The sequence below is a fragment of the Hesperophylax consimilis genome, chromosome 20 (genome assembly GCF_061612785.1).
Source record: "Hesperophylax consimilis isolate HC1 chromosome 20, BYU_Hcon_1.0, whole genome shotgun sequence".
In the NCBI taxonomy this organism is placed as follows: domain Eukaryota; kingdom Metazoa; phylum Arthropoda; class Insecta; order Trichoptera; family Limnephilidae; genus Hesperophylax; species Hesperophylax consimilis.
In genome coordinates this window covers 16227378-16244975 of record NC_142855.1, presented here as the reverse complement: position 1 = coordinate 16244975, position 17598 = coordinate 16227378, and the positions used below count along the sequence as shown (strand labels likewise).

The 17598-nt window shown below is 36.0% G+C and overlaps 1 protein-coding gene across 1 annotated transcript in view; it reads right to left on the bottom strand.

The window, feature by feature from the left end:
• mahj (LisH and WD40 domain-containing protein mahjong) overlaps positions 1-17598 on the bottom strand; it is a 70610-nt gene that overhangs the window by 23868 nt on the left and 29144 nt on the right. Inside the window, exons 14-15 of the mRNA XM_089643655.1 lie at positions 16001-16123; positions 15404-15557 (exon numbers count right to left, since the gene is read on the bottom strand). Of these exons, the coding sequence (XP_089499781.1) occupies positions 15404-15557; positions 16001-16123 (277 nt within the window). The remainder of the gene's footprint in view (positions 1-15403; positions 15558-16000; positions 16124-17598) is intronic.

Genomic DNA, 17598 nt, shown 5'->3' with positions numbered 1-17598 from the left:
AGGAGTTAATAAACTCATTGCGGGAATGATACGCATTACATGAAACATATAGTTGTATGTATTAAATGGACATATGATGGGACATACACAACATTATTATTTCAGATAGTCATTAATAAGTTTGGTGTCGCGAAGCTGCGACTCCACTATATATTTTAGAGGTGGTGTGATATGCCACACGCCCAAAGGACCAGTCCCAAACTACTCCGAATGATAGGTATGGGACGATATATGCATCCGACAAACCCGATGGACAGTGCAATAATCAAAGGTATAAATCTGGGCTTCTGGAGCACAAGATAAGCCCAGATTGGAATGCAGGAAAGATGGACTCACCCGTTGATGACTATCACACGTCTCCAGGAGTATTAGTTGATTTCACTTCACAAAATATATGTATAACCGCCCTGTCTGATATTAATTATCACTCCGAACTCTGATAAGCAACTGACACCACTTGTCAGATTTTACATGTGTCGCAACAATATTTTTAATATGGTGACATTTTGGGATGGGTAAAAGGGTAGGTAGGACATTTGCAGGATTTGGTATTGACATTACACTTGTCCATTAAGCCTGTGGATGCATACCTAACAATCCCATATATATTGCGCGAACATTCTCCCGGCGTTGAAAGTACCTTCCGAAATTTTAAGTACTTTCAAATAAAGTAAAGAATTAAATGTAAAACGAAGTAAGATGAAATATAAATATTCTTATCAATACGCTATTAATATTACAAAGTTAAAACGAAAATTTATAAAATAATGAAATAAAGAAATAATAATTATTGTGTAGGCAAAGGACACAATTTTACGACTGGTCGTTTAAAGTTCCCGGAAGGGGTCCTTACGCGTGCGACACGAACCACTCCGTCTTTACCAGGGAACACCTCCTCAACAACGCCCACCGGCCAATAAAGTGGAGGCGCATCCTCTTGATTCACCAATACTATGGTACCTACTAGAATGTTATTCGCGGGACTATTCCATTTTTTTCTCATCTGCAGAGAGTGAAGATACTCTATATGCCACTTCTTCCAATAAGATTGAACGAGGTGGTCCAAAAGCTTTTTCCTTTTCAGTAGACTAATGCGTTCATTAGTCAAATCATAAGCAGGTAGATGCTGAATCGGGGTAGACATCAGAAAATGAGCCGGAGTAAGAGCTTCTGGATAATGAGAACTGCTTAATAAACATAATGGCCGTGAATTAAGTACAGCCTCTATTTGTGTCAGAACTGTGAGAAGCTCTTCATAACATAAAAGTTGAGTACCCACAACCCTATACAGATGCGATTTAATGCATTTAATATTTGACTCCCATAATCCTCCAAAGTGAGGAGCGCGGGGTGGAATCGTCTTCCATTCAATTCTCCGATTGTTAAATTCATTGCGAAGAACTTCTTTAGTTGAATTTGCCTCTAAAAAATTATATAAGTCATCCAGACAATTCTTTGCGCCTATGAAATTTGTCGCATTGTCACTGTACATACACGAAACCGGTCCGCGTCTGGATAGAAAACGCTTAAATGCGTTTAAAAAATTGTCCGTGCTTAGATCTGATACCACTTCCATATGTATAGCCTTCGTTGTTAAACAAATAAATAGACATATATATGCCTTTTGACTTTTTACCCCACGACGCCTAGAAAGGGTTATATTTATTGGTCCGGCAAAATCTACACCCGTATGTGTAAATGCCTTTGCTTCCTGAACTCTAGCTGTAGGTAAATCTGCCATTAGCGGTATAATATTAGAAGGTGCAGTTTTAAAACAGAAATTACAAGCATGTACTCTTTTGCGTATTAGATTTTTCCCCGATAAGATCCAATAACGCTGTCTAATTATTGACATAAGGAGATGTGCACCAGTATGACAATTCACACGATGGTGAAAGTCTATAATTATATCGACAATATGATCCTGTCTTGGCAAAAGTACTGGATGTTTGTTTTCAAAAGGTATATTCGCGTTTGTTAATCTACCACCTATACGTAACAAGCCATTATGATCTAGGAACGGGTTTAGTTTTCGAATTGAAGGTGAGCATAATTTATCCCTCTGTATTAATTGTATATCGGCACTAAAATACCTATTCTGTAAAGCTTTTAATACATTCATTTCAGCAATGTTTAATTCCGTGGAATTTATAACTGTTGAGCGTGATAACTTTCGCATAAATCGTAAAATATATACCACAATTCTCAGCAGTTTTGGCCATGAGGAAATTTTTAAAGCGAGATTATATATGGGAGAATTTTCCTCTCTTGACGTTATCGTAAATGTATGCGATTTTTTCAATTCCAAAGTATTCTCCTCCTCTCGTGAGGGGGAAAATCTTTCGACAGGCCACTCGGATACTGGGTTCACAGCCCAGGGCGGACCGTGCCACCAAAGAGAATGATCGACCAGCTGAGCAGGCAGTAGTCCTCGTGATAAACAATCACTAGGATTGGTAACGCCATCTATGTGATAAATATGTTTCGCGGGTAAATTTTCCTGAATTTCACTAACTCGATTAGCTACAAAAGTTTGCCACCGGTGAGGGGACGAGTGAATCCAAGAAAGTGCTATTTTTGAATCTGAAAAAGCAAATATATCGTTTATCGAAACGCGATTTCTATAAGTATCTATAATAGATCTAACGAGTCTAGATAAAATAAGCACAGCGCATAATTCCAATCGAGCGAGCGACACTGTTTTTAGAGGGGCCACCTTGGATTTAGAACATATCAAATTCATTGTAGTGTTGCCACCCTTATCCGTGACATGAAGATATATTACACAACCGTATGCTTTCATACTCGCATCTGCGAAGGCGATAATATTTATCGTGCAGTCCTCCTTTACTCCCAAATATCGAGGTAAATTTAAATTAGAAAGCATCGGTAATTCTTCCTTGAATTTGACATATCTATTAACAATACTTTGGGGTAGTTCCTCGTCCCATCCTACTTTCTCTAACCACAGCTCTTGTAAAAGTAATTTGGCATATAAAATTACCGGAGCAACCAAACCTAATACATCGAATAAACGAGCTATTGTGGAAAGAATTGATCTTTTACATATAGTTTTTTCCTCCGTCGGACATATCATAAATCGAAAACAATCAGATATCGGATCCCATTTTAATCCTAAAATGCTACATTTATCCGAAAAATCCATTGTCGCGCGGTGCGACTCTGGTAATTGGGCCAGTAAATGAGGAGAATTACTCGACCATTTGACTAATTCAAATCCTCCACACTTGAACATCGCCATTAAATCTGTAGCCAAAGTGATGCCTTCACTTATAGTATTTACAGAATATACAAAATCGTCCATATATAAATCATTAATTGCAACTTCCGCCGCTTTCGGATAACGATTTCTTTCATCGCTCGCTAGCTGCCGTATAGTTCGCATTGCTAGAAATGGTGAACAGTTCAAACCAAACGCGAGTGAATTAAATTGATAAACTCCGATTTGTTCATCTTCGTGAAATCTATAAAGAATTTTTTGATATTTACGATGGCTTTCCGTTACCATTATGCGTAGATACATTTGCTTAACATCTGCGGTTAATGCTACAGCGAATAAGCGAAATTTAATTAAAAGTGTAAATAAATTAGATTGCAAATTTGGACCTGTATACAAAATATCATTAAGTGACAACCCTGAACTGGTCTTTGTACTTGCATCTAATACAACACGAGTTTTAGTTGTTGATTTATCTTTACGAATTACTGCGTGATGAGGAATGAAATATCCCTCATCAATATTAGATGAAGACGGAACTTCAACCCTCATATATCCCTTTTCCAGATATTCAGAAACTACTTCATTATAACTGCAATGCAATTCTGGCGAAGTATTAAATTTCCGTTCTAAATATTCATATCGACGCTGCGCAACACGGCGCGAATCACCTAAATTATTAGGATCTATCTTAAACGGTAAAGATACAATATACCTTCCCGATTCATCCCGTTGGACTGACTCGAGGTACATTTTCTCACATTCTGCATCTTCAGCACTCATCAACGACTTAATAGGCATGTCTTCCATCGTCCAAAACTTGGATAACGCATTATATAAATCTACATTGGTTATGGGGCCGAACGTCCACGAAACCTCCGGCGTACACGTAGGTATTTCACCCATTACAATATACCCGAATACTGTCTGTATAGCCGGTGGTGCATTCGTATTATGTTTAGATAAAACCTTATTCCCCAGCAGAATATATGGAAATAACTGTGCACCTAATAAGATATCAACATCGGATGGAACGTTCCAGGATTCATCCGCTAAGTTTAAACCCACTAAATGCTCACATGACTTTGTGTCAACATGTTGTGTAGGAAGCTTATCAGTTATTTTATCGACAACTAATAGACTAATTTTATAAGTATCTTCTGAAACGCGGGATTTAATTTTTAACGCAACGTGTCCCAATATTGGTGTCTCTACTGAACCAACACTTTTAACTACTGAATTATTTAAAGGAATTATTTTAAGATTTAATTCATTACAAGTGTTTAAACTGATTAAATTTTGTTGCGAGGCGCAATCAATTAAACACCTTACGGTTACTTGATTATTTTTATTGTCATAAGCAAATAACTGCGCGGTTGACAGTAGTACATTCGTAGCTATATTACCCGCAGAAAAATTATTATAATGTTTATTATTACGCGCTATTAATGTAATGGCTTCGTTTTTCGATTGACTTTCAGTATTCACCGTGCTCTCAAAATGCAGAGCGGTGTGATGTCGTTTTTTACAAATTCTACAATCCGATTTAGATGGACATTTCACAGTTTTATGTTTATCGCTTAAGCAGTTTACACATAAATTATTTAATTTCACAAACTGAAAGCGAGCATTTGGTCTTAATTCGTTAAATTGTTCACATTTAAACAATTCAACATGATCAGAATGATTACATTTCCGACACCTGTTACGATTATTATTACTTGACTTCGGTTCGACCACAGCGAATGAATGCGTAACTTTGTTTTTATTATTAACAACTTTATTATCATATTGCCCAGTTCGTTCTAGGATTTTAACATGCGACCGAATGTATTCTATTAAATCGGCATATGTAGGTATAGCTTTCTCCCGTATAGACATTTCGAAATTTTGCACCAACTGTATATCTAATTTTTTCAGTGCAACATGTAATATTATAAAATCGGTTAGGTCATCAATACCTAATTCCTTGAGTGCAGCTATGGAAGACGCAAACCGTTCGATAAAATTATTTAACTCATTTGGGTTACTAGGTGCCAATAATTTTAAATTCAAAATATTGTTCAGATAAAAGGTACCTAGCACGCGTTTGTCCTGATATTTCTTTTCGAGAGCTTCCCAAATTAAAAAATAATTTTGTTCGTTCGGAAGTATTCCCGCAAAAACTGATAACGCCTTTCCTTGGAGTTTCCCTATCAGATATTGCATCTTTTGCGACGTATTCAAATTTTGATTTGAGTGAATGTTTAATTTAAAAGCTTCATAAAATATCGACCAATTCTCTTGATTACCATCGAACGATGGCATCTCGATCGGTGGGAGCTTAATTAATGGTGAATTATTTAACTTCTGTCGATCACGTGATGAATCTTGCTTTGCCATAATGCTTTCGCGTATAGAAACTACAAAACAGTACTTATTTTCGAATTTACTCCATAAATCGAAATTCATATTGTAATTTGAATCCTTTTTCAACTGAAGTGTATGAAATTCATCACAAAATGTGTTAAATTGTGCATAATATGTAGCTGTATTAACCGTTTGTTTAACAAAATCCTCCGAACTTCTCGTCTCCCTGTCCGCAATACTTTTCGCTTTCTCGTATAATTCATTAACACGATTATGCATCAAATTAATCTTCGATTCTAGTAACTTGATTTTAATATCCTGAGTACTATCGCTAGTCGCCATGATTAATTGTATGTAGAAATTTAAACACAACAATAATTACAAATGCAACCTAGTACATACAAATTAACAAAGTATAAAGAGGAAATAATATTTATTTATAACTTTAAATATGTTAATTTTAAATACCCCGTTGGTAATCCGGCTCGAAAGAACCAAAAATGGTGTCGCGAAGCTGCGACTCCACTATACATTTTAGAGGTGGTGTGATATGCCACACGCCCAAAGGACCAGTCCCAAACTACTCCGAATGATAGGTATGGGACGATATATGCATCCGACAAACCCGATGGACAGTGCAATAATCAAAGGTATAAATCTGGGCTTCTGGAGCACAAGATAAGCCCAGATTGGAATGCAGGAAAGATGGACTCACCCGTTGATGACTATCACACGTCTCCAGGAGTATTAGTTGATTTCACTTCACAAAATATATGTATAACCGCCCTGTCTGATATTAATTATCACTCCGAACTCTGATAAGCAACTGACACCACTTGTCAGATTTTACATGTGTCGCAACAATATTTTTAATATGGTGACATTTTGGGATGGGTAAAAGGGTAGGTAGGACATTTGCAGGATTTGGTATTGACATTACACTTGTCCATTAAGCCTGTGGATGCATACCTAACAATCCCATATATATTGCGCGAACAAAGTTGAAGTTTGAGCATGTTAGTTTGGATCTTTTTACATTGACTTGCACATTTGATCTCGTTGGGTAGTTGATTATATTTTGTGTGAGCTATGTATTCTAGGGATCTTAGTCCATATTTTGTTGATTTGATTTTTGGTATATGAAGTTTGTTGTGATTTCTTGTGTTGTGTTGGTGTACGTCGCAATTGTAATAGAGTGTAGTGTTGGAATGTGCCGAGTGTTGAATTACTTGTAATATAGTTTTCGTTATTTCAAAAGTGGGAATGGTATTAAAAGGAAGTATTTGGGTGTTTCTGTAGATGTCTTTGACATGTGTGTCCCAAGGTAGACTGAAAATATTTCGCAGGGCTCTATTTTGGACGACTTGGATTTCTGAAATCATTTTTTTTGTAGCAAATCCCCAGATTCCGGCGAGATATATTAGATGTGAGTGAATCATAGCATGGTAAATCGATTTTAATAGAGAGGGAGGAAGTAACCCGCGAAGTCTATATAAAACACCAGTTATAGGAGTAATTTTGGATAGAACATGTTTAAATTGGTGATTCCATGTGAGTTGTGAATCAATGAAAAGGCCAAGATATTTTGTAACATCAACCCTTTCAAGGCGGTTATTATCAAGACTTATATTAAGACTTACATTTTTTTTATTTGCAAACAGTATGTAATGTGTTTTTTTTATGTTTAGGCTAAGTTTGTTTAATCGCAGCCAGTTTGCCAGGCAAGCTATATCCCTTTCCATTTCCTTTTCAAGTTCGTTTAAATCATTATTGTGATAAAGAATCACTGTGTCATCTGCATAGAGTTGTATTGTACCCTTAAGTCCCCATTTAGCAATATCATTAATGTATATTAAAAATAGCAATGGTCCAAGTACGGAGCCCTGAGGCACGCCACATTTTATCGTTCCCATGTTGCTTGTCCCTTTTCCAACAAAGGTCTGACAGTGTCGATTAGAGAGGTAGCTACACAGTAACTTCAGGGGAGTGCCTACTATGCCTAGGTGTTCTAGCTTCTTTAGTAGTATCCCATGGTCAACCGTATCGAATGCCTTTTTTAAATCTATAAATAAGCCTGCAGCATGCTTACCCTGGTCTATATGCTTTTGGAGGGCGTATACAAAATCGAAGGCAGCACATTTTGTGTTAGATTGGTTTCTGAATCCATACTGTTGGGATGCGAGTAAATTGTTTGATAAGAGATATTTAGTGAGCCTAAGCTTAATAACCTTTTCAAAAACTTTAGAGACGACAGATAGGATGGATATAGGACGATAATTAGAAGGATTTTTTTTGCAATCATCTTTGTAAATCGGAATTATTTTTGCTATCTTTAGTTGATCTGGGAAGATTCCACTATCCAGGGATTGATTAATAAGAAAAACAAGGTGGTCAGCTAATATATCTTTGCAAAAGTTCAGGTACACTGGTGTAATTCCATCTAAACCTGGAGATGCATTAGACTTTAGTTGAGAGATGATACTGAGAACTTCTGTTTTATTTGTTTTGGCCATGTATAAGGACTGGATTGCTTTTTGATCCGTGTTTATAGTGATAGAATCATCTGGATATGATGCAATTGTGGCTGCTAAGTTTTCCCCAACTGATATAAAGAAGTTGTTAAAAGTTGAAGCTATCTGTGTTGGGCATGTTATTTCTTCATTCTTAATGAGAAGACATTCAATTTCATCTTTCTGGGGTGTCGAGCTATTTGTTAGAATTGCATTTATTATTTTCCATGTCTGTCGCGGATTACGCAGGTTTTCTTTAAATATAGTCGTGTAGTATTTGGTTTTAGCATATCTTCTATAGTTGGTAACTTGATTTCTTGTTTTATTTCTCAGTGCTGTGAATATATCACTTTGCTGATTTTTTTTCCAGAGTTTAAACGCATTGTTGCGCTGTTTGATAAGTGCATTTAATTTTGCATCAAACCATGGAGTATTACCCCTCCGTTGGTCTCCTATGCGTAACTCAGATTTATGTTGGGATGATTTTATTGCTGTTTTGATGTATTCATTAAAATTATTATAGTTTTCATTGGCATTACTGGTGGTTTCGTGTGGAAAGTTGTGGGATTCTAAATATGTTTTTAACATGTTTTTATCGGTTTTGGTGTTGTTTGAAAAAGAATGTATTCTATTATTAGTGTGATGTTTCAAGCTGTTTTGGTAATCTAATATCAAAATGTTATGATCACTTAGGTAGGCATCTATATTTGCAGTAGTTGAGGAAATATTTTGTCTGTTTGAGATGATATGGTCTATTAGAGAAGTAGAGGTATCTGTTACTCGTGTAGGATAGGATGTGTTACATATGAAACAGTTGTATGAGTCTAGCGTGTTGATGTACTTAAGAGATGTATTATTTTTTTGAAGAATGTCAATGTTGAAGTCACCAAAGATAAGGGTATCATTTCTACAGTTATTTAAAATAGATTCAAGATACATTAAGAATTCGTTAATGTTTGAGGTAGGCTTTCTGTATATAACATAAATATTTAACGGTTTAAAATTTCTATTACGGATATTAATTCCTAAGAAAGAATTTTCACTACAATGTTTTTCGATAGTTGTAGCATTTAGTGAATGGTGTGTGTAGAGAATCACCCCTCCTCCTCTTTCATTGGTGCGAGACGCGAATGTACTTTGGTAGCCGTCGATGTTGAAGAAGCACTCCTCACCATCTTCCAACCAGGTTTCGGATATTGCAAGTACGTGTACAGTGGGTTTGATGCTCTTTAAAGTTTCTTCAATCTCGTCAATTTTATTTCTGATACTTCTCGCGTTAAGATACATTATTCGAAGGCTATTTTTTATTGGCTTATAGTCTTCAATTTTCTCATATTTGTATTCATTTATACTGGCCTGGGTCCCGGATGCTGTAGTTACAGTTGAGTTAGCCATAGTCAACTCTCTCCATTGTGCGTGACATCATTATGGCACGGTAGGGGCAGTCCCTATCGTTTGATCTGTGTTTTGGTGCCTCAATTTTGCCTTTGGCCATTTTAAAGCAGTTCCAGCAACGGAATTCTTCTTTTTGTTCCTTTTTTGAGCATTCAGATGATTTGTGTTCACCAGCACAGTGTAGACAACGATCTTTTGATTCAGTACATCTCGCGGCGGAGTGACCGTATCCCATGCATTTATAGCACTGCATGATTGGGCAGCTGTCTTCGACTCGGACTCGTTGGAAACCTATATTTATTCTTTCTTGTTTTAACATAGCTGAGTGTACTTCTTTTTTGACGATCAGAATAACGTTTCGTAGCCTATCATTTTTCCTGTTGTTTGTGAATCTTAGAATTTTAATAGCTTCCTTATCATTTCCAGTGGCTTCGTAGATAGTATCATTTTGTTGCACAATCATGTCTAATATTTCGGAATCTTGTGTTTCTTTTTCGATCCCCTTCAAGATAACATTAGGTCTAAGACGTTTGCCCTCATGAGCAACCAAGTTACCATTGGTCAGCCCTGGAATTGCTGTTAGGATCTTCTGTGCATCTGACTTTTTAGGGCAGGTAATTATGACCTTGTTATTTTTGGCCTTTGACATACCACTGACACCCACTCTGAGGTCGGCTGGCTTGATAGTATCCTTTATTGTTGAGGTGATGGATTCTGACGTCGCTTCTTGGTCTGATGACGACACTATTACGGCATGTCTGGTGCGATCTCCTCGATTCCCTACTGCCGAGGCGTAACTGAGTACGGGCTCTTTTTGAGAGTTGGCGCAGAAAGCTGACATTTCCCTACAGTGTCTTTCTTCCATCTTCAGTTGACATTCTGCATTCTGCACCTTGGTTTCAAGTAATTCGACTTCCAGAGCATGAAGTTGTTTTCCCAGTGTGGCTCCTTTCTCAATTATCTCCAGCAAAGATGAGATTATTGTGTCGCGGACTTCTTTGGTTATGTTATTTTTGAGAGGCTCGGCTGCTTTCAGTGCCAGAGTGGCAATTTGAACAATATTCATGGCTGTCTCGGACTGTTTCGTTTTCTGGAGAGAAATATATTGGGGGATTTTAACAGAAGGCAGAATCGGTTTGGTTTTGAGAGGAGGAATTTTGTCTTCGTTGATAGATGGAAGCGCTGGACTGGACTCGTGTGTTATTGGTGAGGATCTTGTAGTAGAGGAGAATGTTGTTGCGGTGGTGGTAGAAAGAGCAGAGTTGAGGTTAGTGGGGATTGACGCTTGTTTATTAGTCTTAATTTCCTTCTTTTGTCGTTTGTCCATAACTTTTCTGCTTTCGGCTCGGGTTTGTCTTGGGGACTTAACTAGTTCTGGACTGCTAATGCTCCGGATTATCGGTGACCTCGGCGTGGTTCCCGATTTTTTAAATGGATCTTTAGCCCCTGGGGGGGTACACGGGGGATCTGCCATTTAAAGTTTATTTTAATGTTTACATGTCACTAAGAGTTGTATTGTATTTATTGTAATGTCCTGTTTTTTTTTTTCACTTGTATATTTATTTTTATATTTACTAATATTTATGGAAAAAAAAATAGATATAAAACGGTAATTATTTATTTGGAATAAATGGGGTTCGAACTGTCGTTCTTCGAAACTCGGCGCTAACGCGTTCGCCTCTAGTCCAAATTCCACTGTTGTTATACCGTCAAATAATAAATTATTATAATAATAGTGTCAGCACTTGGGATTTTTAAGAATTTATTTAAAATTACTTTAATATGTGTTTTTCGCTTTTGGAATAGATAACGCCTATTTGTCTGCAATCGGACTAGCACTTTATTTGTATAATGGGAATTGGCAGAGATACGCCTGTTTTCCGCAAATCGGCTAGCACTGGTAAAAGGTAAACAAAGTGAGCTCACTTTCAACCAATCGTCATGCAGCTACTTAAACTACCCGGTTTTAACAATATTATTGTTATTCGCTAGAATATCACTTGTAAATATTGCACTTGTAATATTTTCCGATGGAATACCGAGAGGATAAAAGAACACCGTTATAGCCCGCACAAAACTGCACTTATTTTCAAATTTGTATGTTCGAATTGACTTTTTTTACACACTTTCGGTTGATTATCGTAATTTTACTAAATTTGCTTAGAATATCTGAGTTAAAAGATATGGCGAAACAGAAATCGGCCGCAAAATTTTGATTCACGCCGAAATATGACGTATTTTTACAAATTTACTTCAAATATCTGAATTTAAGAGGCCGGCCGCGATGAAAATCTGCCGAGAAAATTCAATTGCGGCGGAAATCGTATTTTTACGAATTTACATAAAAAATCTCAATTTCGAGGGTCGGCCGTGACGAAAAGGGCAGCGAAACTTCAATTTTTGCGTTAAAATATCGCATTTTTACGAATTTACTATGAATAACTTCCACAACAAATGTGTCTGACATCTGTGTTGTGAGAAGTACCGAAATTCTATTACCTGTCGATGTTTACCATCCACCACTAGAAATATGCATGTCCAATCTTAAACCAATTCCTATCGTAAAAAAGGTAGTAGAAACTCGAAATTTCAAAAAAGCTGACTATGTTAAAATTTCAAATTTCCTTAAACAGACTGACTGGTCATTCTTTGATAGCGACGATGATATTAATGTACACCTTAAAAAATTTTACTTCATCGTTAATTCTGCAATTGAACAATTTGTTCCTTTAACGACTTACAGAGAAACTCTATACCCAAAATGGTTCTCAAAAGACCTGATAGACTTAATTTACCTCAAAAAATTATCTCATAAGAGATTCAAACAAAGTCGCCTGGCCATCGATTATACTGCGTTTCAAAAATTGAGGGCAGAGTGCAATAAGCTCTCCGCAAAATGTTACAAAAATTACATTAGTGATGTCGAAGGCTCTATCATGGACGACTCAAATTTCTTTTGGAAATATGTTAAATCCCAAAAAGAAAATGGTACTTACATACCTAGTAGTGTGTCATTCGATTCTAAATTATCCCAAAATCTTCAGGAAACTGTTAATCTTTTTGCTGATTTTTTTAGCGGCGTTTACATTAATGCAAGTGAAGACAGCAATATTTCGTGCTTTGATTTGGTTGAAACTCTTGATATATCTGACTGTAATGTAACCATAGACGATATTATATCTAAGCTGAAGAGTCTTGATTCCCGAAAATCCGCAGGACCTGATAATGTTCCGCCCAGGTTTTTAGTAAATTGTATGCATACATTGTCATATCCTATTCATAAGTTATTTACAAAGTCACTCTCATCAGGTGTATTCCCGGACCTTTGGAAGTTTAGTCTTTTAACGCCCATTTTCAAAAAAGGTAATAAGAGCGAAGTAACAAATTATAGGCCAATATGTATAATGTCTACTTTACCCAAACTTTTTGAAAGCCTAGTACTAGATAAGTTGATATCCCGAATCAATCGAACCATCTCTCCCCTTCAACATGGATTCATTAAAGGTAGATCTACTCTTACCAATTTGATATTGTACACGAATGATATTGTTAATGCCCTTAATGCATCACATCAAACTGATTCCATATATACTGACTTCAGTAAGGCATTTGATAAAGTAAACCACAAAATATTATTACGTAAACTAAAATTGTTGGGAATAAGAGGGAGCATGTTGGAATGGTTTAAGAGTTATCTATTAGGAAGGTACTTAGCAGTCAAGATAGATTCGTTTACTTCTTATACATTTGCTGCCTCGAGCGGAGTACCACAGGGATCTCACTTGGGCCCAATATTATTTTGTTTGTTTATCAATGATATTGTTAATATTTTTACTAATGTTAAAGTCCTGTTATTTGCCGACGATCTGAAGATATACAGAATAATCAAAGACGATGACGATCGCGCAATTTTGCAGTTGAACCTTAATAAACTATGTGCGTGGTGTTCTGTCAATGATTTGCAACTAAATTTAGGTAAATGCCAGATTATCAGTTTTTACAAAGGCAAAAATCCACTTAATTTTTCCTATTTTATGAATGGTGCTAATCTTCTTCGTGTATCACAGATTCGTGATCTTGGTGTTATATTCCACGAGAGTCTACAGTTTAACGAACACATCGATGAAATAACAAGCGATGCGATGAGAATACTAGGTTTTATTTTGAGAATGGGAGCAAATTTTAAAAGTATGTCAACATTAAAACATCTGTATTGCTCGTTAGTACGAAGCAAATTAGAATACAATTCCACCGTATGGTCACCGTACTACAAGGTCCATTCTCAATCATTAGAAAAAGTACAAAATAAATTCCTTCGGTACATTAATTTTAAAATGAAAATTCCAATCGAATTTATAAATTACAATAACTTGCTTGCTGAAACTAAACTTCTTAAATTATCTGATAGAAGAGTGTTAATTGATTTGCTATTTTTATTCAAAATTATTAAATCTTTAATTGACAGCCCTAATTTGTTGGAACTTATTTGCATTAATGTTCCTGCTAGGCAAACTCGCAGTAAAGATACTTTTAAATTTAACAAAAACCTCAACACTAATTATTCTATTTTTTCACCAATTCCTAGAATTCACAACCTTGCGAATAAATACTGTGAACTTATAGATATGTTTGGTTTTGACAATTTTGTGAGCTTTAAAAGGCAACTTATTTCGATTCTATCGGCTAATAATTAACTTTTATAGCTTTAATAATTTTATTACATCTTCTCCCATTCGAAACCTTTCAAGTAAATTATATCCATATTTGTTTGTTTTTTATTTGCTCTACTATACACTTATAATTGTATGCATATACCTACTAACTACTTTTTATACATAACACTATGTTCCATCTCAGATCTTATTATTTCTTATTCATGTCGATATTGCTAAATTCTATTAGTTTTTGCTTTTTACAGGTGCAACTCTTATTTTGTTATTTTTTTTTATTTTTTTTTTTTTTTAAATCTCTGTTATAATGTTCTTTACCTCACGAGTAAGTTACACTCTAATTTATATTGGTTTATCGATTTGTTAAACTCACAATTAATACTGGGTTTAAACACACCCACTTACTTACTTTTTATGTTGAACTTTCTTTTACTTACTATTTCATGCTTGGGTATATTTTATATTGAATCCATCTTATTAGTGTTTTGCTAATTTGCACAAAATTTTATTATATGTGTTGCTTTCTTACAATTAACTCCATTTATCTTCTTATGTTCAATTATTGTAATCAATGTAAATGTATATTTTCATGTAAAAGCCCATTAGGGCGTAAATAAAATAATAAATAAATAAATAAATAAATAAAATAAATAAACATTTCATCCATTCTACAAATAAATATAGAGTAGTGGAAGCATAGAACTAACTTCCACAACATGTCATCCATTCTACTAACATAGAGTAGTGGAAGCATGGAACTAACTTCCACAACATGTCATCCATTCTACAAATAAATATAGAGTAGTGGAAGCATGGAACTAACTTCCACAACATGTCATCCATCCTGCTAACATAGAGTAGTGGAAGCATGGAACTAACTTCCACAACATGTCATCCATTCTGCTAACTTAAGAGTAGTGGAAGCATGGAACTAACTTCCACAACATGTCATCCATTCTGCTAACATGGAGTAGTGGAAGCATGGAACTAACTTCCACAACATGTCATCCATTCTACTAACATAGAGTAGTGGAAGCATGGAACTAACTTCCACAACATGTCATACATTCTACTAACATAAACCTATCTAAAGCTCCATTGGATTCTCAGTAGGAGAGAAGAAAGGATTTACTTATAGTGAAATAAGATATACAGAATGCTGCCTCTTCATTAACTGATCTAATAATATGACACCACTCTGGGAAGCTACTAGATGGTGGGACAGAATATACTTGACTCACTCTGTATCTGACCCATGGTGAAGAGAGGCAGCTTGCTGATGATCTGGCGGACGGTGGGGCAGCGCGCCAGGCCGGCCAGTGCGCGGCACGCCAGCCCGCGCAGGCAGTCCGCGTCTGTTATCGGCAGCTTTACAAACATCAGCTGCAGCAGGACCTGAACAAGTACAACCCAAATGTTCAATCAATAGTTGGACAATACAGATCAATGGTAGCAATATGGTAGGCGGGTATGGGTACAACACCTCTGCCATTGGTCGTCCCAAGTGGCTAGCAGGGTTCATGGAGTGAGGTTTGTCCAGGTCTTGGCGGTGAATGCATTTGCTCACCAACTGCGTAGCGGGTATAATCAGGAGAGGCCAGTTGGGGGAGACCCATTAACCTCTCCAGCGGACTCTCTTGACCCATCACTGAACCACAGATTGCTACTCACTCATACCTTTTCTCACCTTCCATTTCTTAAAAAAAACCCTACACACAGCATCATCAAAGGTGACATAAAATTATTTTCCTCATTGCCTCCTGTGAAAAGTTAATGTAATTATTATTATTTTTAAATCTGTGTCTGGGAGACAAGGGACTGAAGATATGAGAACTCACCATAATACCGTTATTGGTCCGGGCGCTTTCCCAAACCTTCTGAATGACGTCCTCGTACGACTTCATGTTGGTCTTCTTCTTATTTGACCCCGTGGCAGAGAACCTGGCCGAAGAACTGCCCGTCTGCAAACATATAAACAACCATTTGGTATATAAACATAGGTGTACCTCAAGGTTCAGTCCTGGGCCCAGTTCTGTTTATTTTGTACATACCGTAATAAAATTCACCCCACTCCAGCTGTTTCGCACATGATACAAAATTACCCAAATAATATAAATCATGAAATAAATCAATGGACAAAGGATTGGCTTCTAAAACTCAACCTGAACTTGTGTAAGCTTGCATACAGACTTAAAACCCTTAGAGTCAGCCAAAATGCCGGGTGGCATTTATAAAAGTCTCACATAACTATCCTATGTAGGTTCCCCAAGATAGCAACTTATATTCAGAGAAATGTTATTTTTTCTCCAATGTTATAAAAAAATACAATAATATAATGAAGAAACACAGTCAAACTTGGTTATAACGAGCACGATGGGACCGACTAAATTTTATCCTTAGTCATTATCAAATTATTATAAGCAATAATTACTCGCCTGAAATATCCATGCAATTTGAAAATATCTCCTGAGTAAAAATAAATGCCGCCGACGGGAATTGAACCCGCACCTTCTGATGTTCAGTCAGGTGCTCTGGACCACCGAGCTAAGTCGGCTTATTCCCAGCCCGCCAAATAATTCAATATGTACTATTACCTCAATCAACAATTACTGCTTATTATATTTTTTCACCTGTAAACAACCAAATTTATTTTTGTAGGAAAGGTTTTGTTAGTGCTAAATTTCCCACCAGATTGCGTCGAGACATATTATATCTACATTTGTTGGTGAAATATTTTGACTTGTCATATTATATTATTATTTTTTAATGATAAATTAAGGTTTATAAGACAAGGTTTTTTTTATGTATAGCACAAAGGATAACAAATTATTATAAGCAATAATTAGTCACCTGAAATATCCATACAGAGTGAAAATATCCTTTGAGTTCAAATTTTATGTTTCAAAATAGTTTTTTTTAAGTCATATGTCGCAAATATACAGTATATTTTCAAAATATGTACTAAGAGTAATTATTACTTTAAAAAATAAAATTTGAAAAATACTTTTTTTACTAACCAAGTTTATAATCAATGATTGTTTTAAAGATTTCGCTTTCAAGCTTCTCAATTTCCTCCTCAAAACAAGTTACAAAAACTTTCATCAGCTGGTTCTATGCTTCCAAGAAAAATATCACTAAATTGTCTATATACAGAATTACAAGTTGGAATGTATTTCATACCATAACATTGTGATAGCATTAGACAACATTACAAATTGGACTGTATTTGATACAATACCATTGGAATAGCATTAGACAGCTTTACAAGTTAACGGAATGAACTATCTACGGGTCAGGAGAGATGTGCGCATTGCTACACATTTCTTTAGACTGATTCGTGGATGGTTTGAAAACTCGGTCATCATGGAGAGCATTCATTTCTATGTTCCCGATGGTTATCTACGTCACCGACAACATAAACTATTCTATCTCCCGG